The 12952-nt window shown below is 52.5% G+C and overlaps 5 protein-coding genes across 5 annotated transcripts; 3 read left to right on the top strand and 2 right to left on the bottom strand.

Moving 5' to 3' along the window:
• Window positions 1–463: 463 nt before the first annotated feature.
• DACRYDRAFT_23895 (uncharacterized protein) lies at window positions 464–1192 on the top strand. Its single transcript, XM_040773444.1, has 4 exons — window positions 464–628; window positions 683–733; window positions 792–882; window positions 934–1192. The coding sequence occupies exons 1-4, from the start codon at window positions 542–544 to the stop codon at window positions 1029–1031; spliced, it is 327 nt and encodes a 108-aa protein (XP_040626207.1). The 5' UTR covers window positions 464–541; the 3' UTR covers window positions 1032–1192.
• Window positions 1193–1394: 202 nt separating this feature from the next.
• Window positions 1395–2006, bottom strand: DACRYDRAFT_118053 (uncharacterized protein). Its single transcript, XM_040770516.1, has 4 exons — window positions 1896–2006; window positions 1674–1840; window positions 1563–1620; window positions 1395–1508 (listed from the first exon to the last, which is right to left on the bottom strand). The coding sequence occupies exons 1-4, from the start codon at window positions 1944–1946 to the stop codon at window positions 1470–1472; spliced, it is 315 nt and encodes a 104-aa protein (XP_040626206.1). The 5' UTR covers window positions 1947–2006; the 3' UTR covers window positions 1395–1469.
• A 382-nt stretch (window positions 2007–2388) lies between these two features.
• On the top strand, window positions 2389–4102 carry DACRYDRAFT_118052 (Zn-dependent exopeptidase; the record flags this gene model as incomplete). The annotated part of the gene is made up of 2 exons (XM_040770515.1): window positions 2389–3445; window positions 3496–4102. The coding sequence occupies 2 exons, from the start codon at window positions 2389–2391 to the stop codon at window positions 3891–3893; spliced, it is 1455 nt and encodes a 484-aa protein (XP_040626205.1). The 3' UTR covers window positions 3894–4102.
• A 984-nt stretch (window positions 4103–5086) lies between these two features.
• Window positions 5087–7918, bottom strand: DACRYDRAFT_23893 (uncharacterized protein). Its single transcript, XM_040773443.1, has 7 exons — window positions 6674–7918; window positions 6362–6622; window positions 6163–6314; window positions 5622–6110; window positions 5285–5571; window positions 5197–5210; window positions 5087–5143 (listed from the first exon to the last, which is right to left on the bottom strand). Exons 1-4 carry the CDS (start codon window positions 7803–7805, stop codon window positions 5760–5762), a joined length of 1896 nt encoding a protein of 631 aa, XP_040626204.1. The 5' UTR covers window positions 7806–7918; the 3' UTR covers window positions 5087–5143; window positions 5197–5210; window positions 5285–5571; window positions 5622–5759.
• A 1578-nt stretch (window positions 7919–9496) lies between these two features.
• On the top strand, window positions 9497–11876 carry DACRYDRAFT_118049 (BIR-domain-containing protein; the record flags this gene model as incomplete). Its single annotated transcript, XM_040770514.1, has 4 exons — window positions 9497–9858; window positions 9911–10034; window positions 10088–10264; window positions 10314–11876. The coding sequence occupies 4 exons, from the start codon at window positions 9497–9499 to the stop codon at window positions 11874–11876; spliced, it is 2226 nt and encodes a 741-aa protein (XP_040626203.1).
• Between the last annotated feature and the right edge of the window lie 1076 nt (window positions 11877–12952).

Below are 12952 nucleotides of genomic sequence, written 5' to 3'. Positions count from 1 at the left end.
GGAGGCAAAGTTCGGCGCTGCCCGCTCGCGTGGGGCGAATCCTCCCGAAAATGCGGGGTAAACTGGCGGCGTGATCTTCTTTCTCCTGTTCTTTCTCCTGTTGTTGTCCGCCACGGATGGCGATTTGCGGTCAACAATACGGGATTATCAGGGATTTTGATGTTTAGACGGCTCCCTGGTGCCTGTTGACAACACATACTAGAATATCAAAGTAAATATCTAAAGCCAATGTCGAGGAATTCACTGTCGTCCATCCTGGGTCTCGTCCCCAAGGAGCCCAAGCAAGACCCTCGCGCCTTCCGTATTGGGCAGAGCCACATGCAGGGAGGCGTCACAGGATTGCAGGTCACCTGCTCCCCCCATACTCCAGACCCATACCATTACTATGTGCCGTTCGCACCGGTCCTGGTCCCAAGGAGCCTTATAAGCCAGCGCAGCCTCGTTTGGGCCCCCACAGGTTGACAGTCGACGTCCACCTAGCAACGCTCTCTTCCATTAGACCAGCTGAGGCGGTACACTATAAGAGAAACAATAAGTAGACATGGCAGAGCTCAGCACCTCCCCCACTACCTCATCTTCTTCTATTGAGCTCAACGACGCTCTCTTTTGCCATCATGGGAGGGAGGTTGTACGTGCCTTTGCGGTCGAGCTTTTTCGACTCATTACTGAGCCTCATAATCAGTGCTCTGACTGCCAGTTCGATGGCCGTGAGGATAATAACCTTGTCTTCGGGGTACGCACAGTCCCTTGTCCTCTCGCAGTTCTTCGCTGACATGTCTCAATGAACGCAGTTCGACCCCTCCCCTCGTGACCCTCTCAACGTCCCCGACTACTCATTAAACAAAGAGGGGAAGTACAACTGCAAGAAGCACGGAAGCGACAGTGTGTCCCATCTTCTTGGCGTGAGAGGACAATCCTGACGGGTATTGGCAGCGTGCAACTTGTGCTATAACTGGAAGAAGCAGATCAGCAAGTTGAATAAGGAGGCGAAGAAGAGCGGGAGGAAGGACTCGGGGTCGAACTTCTTCTGAACAGCTCAAGGCACAATTTGACGGCAGAGTCCGGTACCCGTGCGTTCGCGGAGAGGGCAGATGTGAGAAAATAAGTGTATTTGTCGACGTGCATTGTTACTGTGCATGTATGTACAGTAGTTGTCGTTGGTGGTTGAGGGGTGTATGTATGTCGTTCCAGGCATGATATGGTGTTGGCAGGTCCAAATGGGGTTGTTGTATCCAGGAAATATCGCGATGCGACCCTCGTTTCCTCTCCAGAACAGTAGTACCTGGGAATACCCTCGGATCTTACACACCCAAGTCATCCAAATGAGTCTTTCACTTGCCAAAAGAACTTTAGAGAGTAATATTTGACGTTAACCGCTTCTTCCATTACGCGACATCGTACATCTATCCGTCCTTGGAACTACCAGGAATTCGGGATGACGTCCCAAACTTCGCCCGAACGTTTCTCGTCTAGGCCGACTCGAAGAGCTTGATAACGCGGCTTCCGTCCTAGAACATGCGTCAGTTGTGTCTCCTCAGTACTTGGTATGATATGGGACGCACGACGACAAGTTCGCTCCTCTTCGTTTCCAAGACCTTGGTGGGCTCCGAATTGAGATGCCTACCCTCCAAGGTCAGAGTTGTACCTGTCCCCAAAACCAGAGCATCACTCACGTCATGATACCCTCCTTGTTCTTGTAGGATTCCACAACGCATATCTCGTCCTTCCAGCGCAGGATCTCGAACCGGATGCAGTCGGGCTCGGCATCGCTGTCGCAGGACGCTTTGATGGCCTTGAGAAGTGAGACGAGCTCATCGGCTTTGCCTGGCTTGGCTGTTTGCTATGAGGGAGCTCGGTTAGCGGGGGAGCTGTGACGGGAGGATAAGAGACCGTACGCGGGCGATGATGTGCACCTCTCCGGTAAAGCCGTCAAGGTTGTCGGACATGGTTCGCGTTTATCAGGTAAAGATGTGCAAGGAGTAGCTGCCTCAGTCTGGAGGTGCTGCATACTCTCTTTTATGGTGTGTGTTGCCTGAATTGATTACCGTGGTCCGAGGTTTGTCCGTGGTGACGGGTGTGTTTCACGACTCGCTGTCCCAGTACAAGTAATGAGATTACATGAGTCGATCATGCAAGACCGGTCTTGTACAGTATCAACGCATTGCTTTATCAGACATCAAACGGGAGACAATGAATTGAAGTTGGTGGGAATGATCATGGTGACTGAATTGGAAGGGCTATCAGGGTCTGGTTTCGGCTTCTGACAGGGGTGTTGGTTGTATTGGTTGATCGAACACACCAAGTACGCGGCCCCTCTCTCTCACACGACCTCCCTCTTCTTCGTCTTCTCCTCCTCCACCATCCCATATATCCTTACTGACGTCTTCCATGCTCGCTTACCTTGCGCTCGCCGTCCTCCCAGGCCTGGCACTGGCACAGCATGTTCTCATCGTCACCGACACAAACGCCGGGGAAGTACCTTCCTGTGTCGCCCAGTCATATCACGGCACCTACGGTCAGCCCCTGCGCTCTGTGTACGTGCCATCCCAGGAATGTCTTGAATCGATAAACACCGACTCTCTCTTCGGCTCATTCGAGTCGGGACACTTAGATGTGCTTGACTTTGATCCTGAGGGAAGACAGCTCCTTTGGGTGCAGGTGGATCAGGTCGACCCTTCCCTGCTGGAGAGCGACACGCAGCTCGCAAACGACTGGTTCTCAACATGGGCGATGGGTCTCACCACCCCCAATACTCCTTCTCTGATATTGGAAGACACCGAGAGCGTACTTCGCACCCAGTCGCTCGCACCCAGCTTGCACTACCTCTCGGCAGATGCAGCGTTGCTCTCCCTCGCCCTCTCGGTTCCTTTCTCCGATCTCGACCTTCCACGCTACGTGAGCATGTACTCTCTCACCCGCGTACCCCACTCGCCTGTGCCTTTCTCCACTCGATTGTTCAGCGTGCTCGCTGCCAAGCCGACTTTCGATCCCTCCGTCGCCTCCGTGCTGTCCACACTCTCACCCGCCCGGATGCTGAGCGACGTCCGCTACCTGACAGGGGAAGATGGCATCGGTCCTCTCACGCGGCACTCCTTCTCCAAAGGCGCTCTCACTGCCGCGGACTGGATCCAAGAGAAGATTGAAGCCTCGGGCGCAACATGCGAGCAGAAAACCTTCCTTCCCGGTTTTGCGCCTAACGTGGTGTGCAAGTACCCCGCTTCGGGGAACGAGACGGATCGCGTGATCCTCTCTGCACATTATGATTCCCGTGGCTCGTTCGGGTCTACCCCTGCCCCAGGAGGGGACGATGATGGTAGTGGCACGACACATCTTCTGTCAATTGCCCACGCTATTCAAGAGAAGGGCGTCGTCTTCCAGCGGCCTGTGGAACTCGTTGCATTTGCCGGGGAAGAACAGGGGCTCTTTGGCTCCAAAGCATATGCCCGTAAGTACTCTTCCATCACTTCCTATGTTCCCCACTAGAACCAAGTACAGGCGAGCTCAAATCAAAGAACGTTTCGATCGCACTGATGATCCAAGCCGACATGTTGGGGTATCACGCTCCCGGCGAGCCAGCTCAGCTCGGGCTGCCAGCAACGATCGGTTCTCCCGCAGCAGCGTTTCTCGTGTCCAACCTCTCCTCGCTCTACGCACCCGAGCTGATAGTAGGGTACACCTACGCCTGCTGCTCAGACCACCAGAGCTTCCACGAACAGGGGTACACCGCCACGCAGGTATTTGAGCGCGCTGGCCCGATCGCCGACCCCATGTATCATAATTCTGGCGATTTCAGCAATCGGACCGGGTACGATGTGGAGCAGATTAGGAGCATCGCGAAGGTCACGTTTGCTGCTGTGCTATATGCTGCTGGCTGGGAGTTGGGGGATGCGTAGACATAGATGGGTTGGTTATCGGACGGATAGATCGTTGTACAGGATATGTCTATTTATGTGTAACTACTCTGCTGTTGCTGCCTTCGTCCTATTTGCGATGTGTGGGGATGTGCGGCCCGATACGTCAGATCCGGTCCACAACCATTCCACCTATCTATAGGAAAGTCATCTTAGGGACAAAGATGATGAATCAGCAGTAACATACTTGGACTCAGAAGCTCGGCGATCTGGTCCTACCTACCATAACTGCACATTGTCCGCTGTCTCCTCTCCTCACTGTCGGGCTCTATAATAATGAGGCTTCCCCTCGGTTGGCTCTTCCTTACCCCACTATCGAAAGCCAATCATAAAGAAAGATGTCCTACAACGTCGATCATTTGAAGGGAGAGGTGAATGTCATCATTCGTGTGTGTGCCTCCTTTCTCCATCGCTCGTCGACAGTAGAAGACGCTGACCAAACGAACGCTAGCAAACTTGCAAGCCTGGCAAAGGCGAGGAAGTGTTCAGTTGTCTTGAGGGTATCAAACGCGCCGCCGCAGGCTTCGGCTGTTTGCGCTTTGACGTCCAGAGGCAGGGGGACAAGTTTGTTATCACGGAGCGGTACAAGGACGCAGCTGGAATCCGTGGGTGAGTTGCTTTTGACAAAAGAGAGGAGTGGGCCAACTGATCCGTGTCCGGGGAAGGTTGATGGCGTCAGATACCTTCAAGCAGATGAAGGCGAGAGTCGCGGATTCGCTCGTGGTGCGTGCCAATGTTATATCTCATGAATAGTCTATTGAGCAGGTTGCAGCCGGGCAGCCACAGCGCCGAGTTCACCGAGGCGAAGTAGCTTCTGACGTGATGGCACTCTGGCCATTTGAGAGGGGGGGCTGTACCCTGGTCGCCGATTGAGAGGAGACATGTACGGATATCCAGTCGAAGTTACGATAGCTAAGAAAGTTGTGCGAGATTTCGAATGGTAAATGTATTCTGGTCCTTTCAACAACCTGATAATAAGCTGTTTGAGCACTGAGAATCAGAGACTTCGAATTATTCCATTGCCAGCAGGAGGGAGGGACTGTGGTGTGAGGGCACGTGACTGAATGGAGTGGAGGGAAAGCTGTACAGTACTTCAGGGCCTGCTCGTTGTCCTGAAATTTGCCTCCGCCTCACTTCCACCCTACAATTGGATATACAGCGAGCTCATCGGCTCCCGCACGCACGCACCGACAACACTACGTGAGGTAGGTCAAGATGGTTAACATTCCCAAGTAAGTACATCTAGTTCGTCATTGAAGGTATTGACGCTGATCTGGGTTAACAGAACCCGCCGAACCTGTACGTCTTCCCTCGCTGCCTGGACGGTGGGAGTCTGCATGTTGTGATCGGGACTTATCAATGGGATTTTCTAGTCTGCAAGGGCAAGAACTGCAAAAAGCACACACCGCACAAAGTGACGCAGTACAAGACCGGCAAGGCCTCCCTCTTCTCGCAAGGAAAGCGGCGGTACGACCGTAAGCAGTCCGGTTATGGTGGTCAGACAAAGCCCGTCTTCCACAAGAAGGCAAAGACAACGAAGAAGATCGTCTTGAGGTTGGAGTGCACGGCGTGCAAGTACAAGATGCAAATCTCGCTCAAGCGGTGCAAGCACTTCGAGCTTGGTGGTGACAAGAAGACGAAGGGCGCTGCGCTTACTTTCGTGAGTACAAGGCATCAGTTCATTGTTGCCTTGACTGATTTCATTTCCAGTGAGGGATATCGCTGGGAGGAGTTGCATATGCCTACTCATGTAGTGATACTTGCACTTATGTCATGCATTATGCGCATGCTCTATCATCAGAAACGGAATGTCTTCATCTTGGAGAAGGTTAGGGCATGCGAGCGCCGTCATGCGGCCCCTCGCAGCTCTTCCAGCATTGTGATTATCTGTGATATGATCATCCCGCTCTTATCCTCCGAACCATCATCCGTCGTATCCGCTGGTTCTCTTTCCCTCATGTCTTCAGCCTCTTCCATGTCTCCCGGCTCACACGCGTGCGTTTTGGTGGTATCAAGTGCTTGCTTGGCCCCGCTCTGTACTTCCGAAAAGTCTTTCACAGCAGTGAGAAGCTGATCGATTTTCTCTTGTCTATGCTTTCCCGGAAGAGCTTTGACGATAATCTTGAGGTTGGCTGCGTTGTCGAGCCCCAGGATGCCGAGCAGTACGGAACAATGGCCAGCGACGAACGCGGCTTCGGCCTTGATTATAACTATCAGCCATTGCCCCAAAAATCATTTCTGCCGGACTCACTCCTTGTATTGCTTGGCCGTCTGTAACACAGCTTTCAGCCTCCTCCGTCTTTCTCTCATAAAGCTCGACTAAACATCGGAGGGCCGAAATTCGCTTTGGACAACGACAGTCGAAGGTACACGCCGGCTTCCCTGGACAAGAAGGGTTATACGCTGCGAGCTTGTCAGTAGCAGTGGTGGAATGGCTCTGGATGACTTACTAATCTCTCGCACTGACTCTCTAGCTCCCGGCACTTGCTCCACCAGGTTGGTCAAAAGTGCTAGCCCTAGACACAGAACATCGTGAACACTTTCCCTCCCGCCCACTGGTGATGTCTTGGCTGCCTCCCGCTCAGATTGAATGATGATGCGGATAGTCCCAGGCAGTGTAATTGGGTGCGAGAGAATTGCGCGGCACCAGAAAACATCTGAGCTAGACAAATTGACCGGAACTCGGAGAGCGGAAATAAGACAGGTTGCAGCTTTGGGTCTCATATCAATATGGGCATGCAGACGATGAGCGCAAGACGTACCTGTGACAGCTTTCTTCTCATTAGCTGTTCCCATCAACACTTGACAACCAAGAGAGAGAGATAAGAGTTGCTGGGTTAGTTCGTTCGCTTGACCTCGTACAATGTCCATAGCTGCGCTCGCATGTTCGTATCGGTTTCCTCGCATTGTGAAAGCTTCAAGAACGCGCAAGCAGTTGTCGGTATGTGTTAAGTCAACCAGGCTGCTGCCATTGTCGGCATCTTCCTGTTCCAAAGGTTCACCAGCAGTAAAGGACTTGAGCCGTTCCGTAAAAGTTTTGATCTCCTGCAGCAAGGAGGCGATGACCGGTTCGAGGATCGGGAGGGATAATGGCGTTGGCATTAAGGCTGCTAGTGCCTTAATCGAAGTGGAAACCAGGCGACGTGTCGACATTGCAGCATCTTCCGTGTCGATCTTCGCCTTCCTCAACAACGACTTGAGTGTATTTATCAAGCCCCTTTCACTTTTTGGAACTCGTGCTCCGATTAAAGGGTCGTCCTCATGCGATATCGATAGCGTCTTTGTAGCGGCTGAGACCACATCATCTATTTTTGGCAGGAGGGGATCAAAGTTACGGATATCTTTGGTGATCAGTGCCAGGAACAGGAACAATGCACCATCCACCACGTGATCACCGTCCCCAGCTCCAGCTTGTCGCAGGAAGTTCCAGGACCGGGCAATGCCGTCGATCACCTTGAGCTTTCGGATAAATTCGTGGTCGAGCACATTTTCCACAAATTGTAACGCGCTCGATCGTCGAACAGCCAAAGGCTGGCTGGCCTTAAGACCCTCTAGCAGAAAGCCGACTTCGTCCGCAAACCTTCTGTTCTCACCTTTGGATCTCTGAAACGAGATCGAGCGAAGGTCCGCCGGATCTGAGAGCCCCTCATTCGCTCCGTCGTCTTCGATGCCCCATCGGGCCGCTTTCTCTGCGTAGCTTTCTGTGATCTCACCCAGGCCACCGAAATCCATCAGATCAGTGGCCTGCGGAATTCCGGGAACTTCCAAATCCGCCATCATGTCATCAAAGTCGAGATCACCCAGATTCTGACTGTTGCCCTGAGACATGGAGAAGGACTGAGATTGAGACTGAGACTGCGATTCTGAGTAAGACTGCGAACGAGAATAGCCCATTTCCGTGAGATACGAGCGTTGCTTCGCATATGTTCTTCGGGTTGACGACAAGGATGTAGTTCGGCTTAGGGCTTGATGGGAAGAGCTGGATTCAGCCTGCGAAGACTGAGACTCTTGCTTCGGGGTATCATCCATCTGTAAAGGAGTTATCGAAGTGACCATGGGGGTTTCAGGAAACACAGGAGGAGAGGGCGCGGCAGAAGCAGAGAAAGAAGAGACTTTCGTTCGACTCCGCTTAGACATGCTGCGCACAAGGCCAGAACGCGGCGGCGTGCCAGGCAAACGGGAAGGGGAGCTCGGCAGGGAATTGAACAGGTCGGAAAAGTCTTTCGTGGCCTTTGGAGTGGGTGTCGAGGGTCGAGAAGTTTGGGGAGGTGACGTAGTTGAAGGCTTTGGTGTCGTCGGGTTGGCTCTTTTTTCCATTTTCTTGGGCGGGGTGGAGGGCAGAGACCGTGTAGTGTGATCAGGGGGGGAGAATATTGGTTTGTGCTGCTCTGGGTGTAACAACTCGGACACGAAAGACTCGGATGAAGATATGCGGGTATGGGTAGGTGTCTTGGGGGAATTTGAGGACGCTGAGGGTTCGGACAGGGGATCTGAAGGCTGGACAGAGAAGTTTGCTTGGTCCAAGGGTAGTCGAGCTTTCATTGATTTCATTACACTTCTTTTCTTTGATGGCAGAGGTAATCCTGAACCTGAGTGCTGTGGGTTTTTTCTGTTCGAGGCTGTGGCATCACCAGCATAATCAATATCTATGAACAGAACAAACTCAGCAGGTAGAAGATCACCAGCGCATATATGCTTACCAGAGTCCTCCTGTAATGCAAGAAGCCGCGCTGTGCTTGCGCGACTCTTGGAGTATGACCCATTTGTGTTGTCCAATCTCTGACGTTTCGCTTTCGTGGGGCTGTCGTCGACAGCAGTGGGCTCTTTCCGCTTGCCAGTCGACTTCGGTGGAGATGTTGGAGGCGGGGAGCTTACAAGCTCAATAAATTCCCTATCATCATCACTTGTTTCCCTCCCAGTGGATGGCAGTCGTGCTCCTGGCGGTACGCGATACGTGTTGGCAGGGGAAGCGACTGCCTTGGAAGTGGGAAAGCCAGGTTGTGAGTCGGGCAATATCATTGATGATCGGCCGATTCCAGAGGTCTTCGCGACAGATGATTCAAATTTCCTCCCTTTCGGTGTATGGGAGATACGCGTGGAGGCGGTCATCTTCTCAGCTTTTACAGGGGTCGTAACCAACATGTCCAAGTCTTCGTCCTCGTCTCGTTGGGCGGTGCGGGCGGCCGCCCGACGCCTCCCATATGTTGTTCTAGCAATTTTCTGAGGGGGCATAATCTGGTTCAGCGCATATATGTGGGTGCAAAAGTAACTGGTCGTTTCAATCGTATCGTAGAGCAATGATAAGTTAGTCGTGGTGGTTGGTGTTGTCGTTGGTCCCTGTGATGATGTGCAGGCGTAAGGGAGTGGAAGGGGCTGTACAAGATGCGCCGCATCGAGCAGGTACGGAGGCAAAGAAGGGAGAACGCGTCCACTGGGCCGGCGTCGCGCAAGTTGCCGTAAACGTCGAGTTCGACGGCTCTCTCCCCGACTCTAACATTACCCTGTCAAACAACCCGGCAGCGTACCGCCTCCTCAGCATCGACAGACATTGAGAACAGACACGCTGCGTCTTGGATCCTGAAACAATGGCTCCTAAGACTCGACAACCCAACTATCAAGAGCTGGAAGTGCGCGTCGCGTCATTCAACGCGTCCAACAAAGGCAACTTGGGTGCCTCGCAAGCGAAACGAGGCGCAAAGTCGAAGACCTGGCCTCATGCACTCACTGAAACCTTCAACCCCGAATCTCTCGCAAAAGCAGGATTCTATTTCAATCCCTCAGATGAAGCATCCGACAATTGCACGTGTTTCCTATGTGGCAAGGGCTTGGGTGGATGGGAGAAGGGAGATATTCCTTACAAGGAACATGTCACTCACGACGAGAATGGATGCGCATGGGCCAATGCGGTTTGTCAAGTGAAGTTTCAGGATAGGATCAACAACCATACGTGCGTCATTGTCGACAACAGCGATGGTACTTAACTGACCAGGTTGAGCTAGCTTCATGTTTACAACATCAGAACGACTTCCAAGATCTGAAGCAATGGAAGTAGCACGACATGAAACATTCTCTGAGTGGTGGCCACATGACAATGTTGCTAGACATAAAGCGAGTTCTGAGAAGGTGCGATACATCATCAAGGAACGAGTTCATGTTGATGGATATCTAATTGATAGATGGCGCATGCTGGATTTCACTATACCCCTGACGCCAGGGCAGTGGACCTCGTTACCTGTGTATACTGCAATGTGGAGTTAGACGGCTGGCAACCGAAAGATGATCCTATGGCAGAACATCAGCGCAAGAGCCCTACTTGTGTGCTTTTTACTGCTGGAGATCGCACTGGGGTGAAGGTGAGAAGCCTGTATCTTGCCAGACGCTATCATACCCAAGCTTCTTCAGATTTCTCTCCGAGATCCTCCTGAAGATGATGTACCAGCTCCAAGCACTGGAGCCGCAAAGAAGATTGCAAAGTCGAGCTCATCACAAGCACCCAGTTCTCAGCTACCCAAGTCAAAGCCGAGTCGCAATCTCCGCAACGCCGCCACCGACTCAGAATTGGATGCTGCCCCTTCCAAGCGTGCTACCAGAATTATGAACATGGCGACTACCTCGAATCCAGATGCCACGGATGAAGGTGAAGCTTCTGCTTCTGAAGCCGAAGTAGCCAAAGTAGAGCCAGCCCAACCACCAGCACTTAAGACCAAGGGCAAAACCACCAAGGCAACAATTTCTCAACAAACCAGCACCTCTGCGGCCGAGGTGGGTCCCGCGGAAGTTGAACCTGTTAAGAAGAAACGTGGACGGCCTCCGAAGAAACAACCTGCAGCGAAGCCGGGACCGGACGTTCAAACTGAAGCAACGCAGATTCAGACCCAAGTCGTTGAGCCTTCTATAGTTGAACCGTTGCAGCCGAAGAAGCGTGGGCGACCCAAGAGTAAGAAGCCTAACCCCGAACCCGAACTTGAACTTGAACCCGACCTCAATCCAACAAGGGAAGTTGTCGAACTAGTAACATCGGACGATGACGCCCCAACCACTAAGCCAACAAGCCGGGAACTACGAAACAATGACAAAGCTGTCGCAGCAGAACCTATTGCTGCTATATCCGTATCCCCCACGAGAGTCACGCGTTCACAAAGCAAGCAACCTGCTCATTCCGACCTGGAGGACGTCACTGATGGCGAGCTGAAGCCGCAAAGGCTGACTCGAGCGGCGTCCGTCTCACAAACGGATGATGCTCCTGATTTCCGGCGGTCCACCCGGGTACGAGGAAAAGTTGCGATGACCTCAGAATCCGAGGCCGACAATCCCATCGTAACATTTACTCGCTCTACTCGCTCCAAGCCAGCCCATCCCCCGACGCTTGTAAATGATGCTGCAATATCGGATTTTACCGTGGGAGGGCTATCAACGGTAGATGCCGATTCGGCGCAGACTGCTAAACCCAAGAAGAAAGGGAAAGGGAAGGTGGCGTCGACGAGAAGGCCAGGAACAGAAGCACGGAAGAAGCCAACACCACGGGAGGATGTCCAGATGGAGGACGCACCCGACGATGTGGCCCTCGATTTGTCAGAACAGTCCAGCAAGGGTGAAAATACGCCAACTACCACGATCCATGATGAGTCCGATGAGTCAAGTGATGCTGAAGAAGTTGAAACGACGATCCTTGTGCAGACACCAATTGTATCTGGGTCTGCAACACCCATCACCCCGCCCCGTCCAGCTCCTGCTTCTGCTCAGCCTGTGGCACCTCAATCACTTGCAATACCTGCGATACAGCCTATGTTCCCGCTTCCACCTATCTCAAATTTCACCGAGGCCGAGCTGTCGATGACCCTGGAAGAATGGGTGAGACACGAGACCCGCCGCCAATATGAAGTGCTCCGCGCTGACGGTGAGCGCAGAATAGCCGATTTCATAGACAAGGCTAGAGGGATCCGGAAGAAGATTGAGGCCCTCTAGGGGCATATGTTTATGTATGCGCTTGTACCCTTAGAGGGACATGACTTCCCTTGCGATTGACGTCGCAACTGCGTGCTCGGGTGGCCTCATTCAACGCTTCATCAATTAAGGCTTCTCTTTCCTTGGTTTCTGTAGGCAATGTGCTGCACACTCTAATTTCAAAGCCGGATTCGACGTTCGAACGACACTCCGAACGATACTCCGAACGATACTCCGAACGACACTCCGAACGAGGTCCGAAAGGACTACGACATAAGACAATAGAAGGAAGAACGGACCCTATACACAGATTAAGAATGGAGTTAGGATAGCAATCCGCTCCGCGCACCCCCTGGGCAACGGCATGCAGACACTGTGATCTGCTAAGAGAGGATGGAAGAAGTTAGCAGCACGTGATTCAAAGACGCGATGGCTATGCGGGCAAATAAGGATTACCAGATTTTCTTAACAGGAAGGTTAGGGAGAAGTAAAAAAGGGGTTCCCCCCTGCCCAATCCTGGGACAACTACATTGACCAGGTAGTCCGAAAGTCCGAACCGCCTCTGAACGTATATAGGGAGGATTCGAGTACTTCGGAACAGGGTCACTTCCATTTCTTAGTCTTCTCTTCTCTTTTACTTTGCCCCTTACACTGCACCATTAACCTACAGTCAATCCTTACTCTCACTCTCTAATTCCATCAATCCGAACAATTGTTCGGACCTTCGAACTGCACTCCGAGTCTCTCGCCTTCTCCGCTCCAAACCCCCTTGGCAAGGTCATTCAACTCGAACGGCCGCTTCGATAGCTCGCACCTCAGCGGGTCTTGTGCACACACGTCTGGAGATTCGGAACTAGGGTCCTTCGAACCTGTCTTCGGACTAGCTACTGTGCCGCACATTCGAATTTCGAGTTCGGATCTGACCTTTGAACGGCTCTTCGAACGACATGTCGAACAGCCTTAGGTAATATAGATTAGGAATAGATTAGGTAGAGTCCGAAGGTGCGAACCGCTCCAAACGTATATAGGAGGATTCGGGTACTTCGGATAGGGACTCTCTCTCACTCCCTCTCACTCGTTCGGACTCTGGTGATCAC

The sequence above is a fragment of the Dacryopinax primogenitus genome (genome assembly GCF_000292625.1).
Source record: "Dacryopinax primogenitus strain DJM-731 SS1 chromosome Unknown DACRYscaffold_16, whole genome shotgun sequence".
Classification (NCBI taxonomy): domain Eukaryota; kingdom Fungi; phylum Basidiomycota; class Dacrymycetes; order Dacrymycetales; family Dacrymycetaceae; genus Dacryopinax; species Dacryopinax primogenitus.
This window is presented reverse-complemented; position numbering and strand designations above follow the sequence as displayed.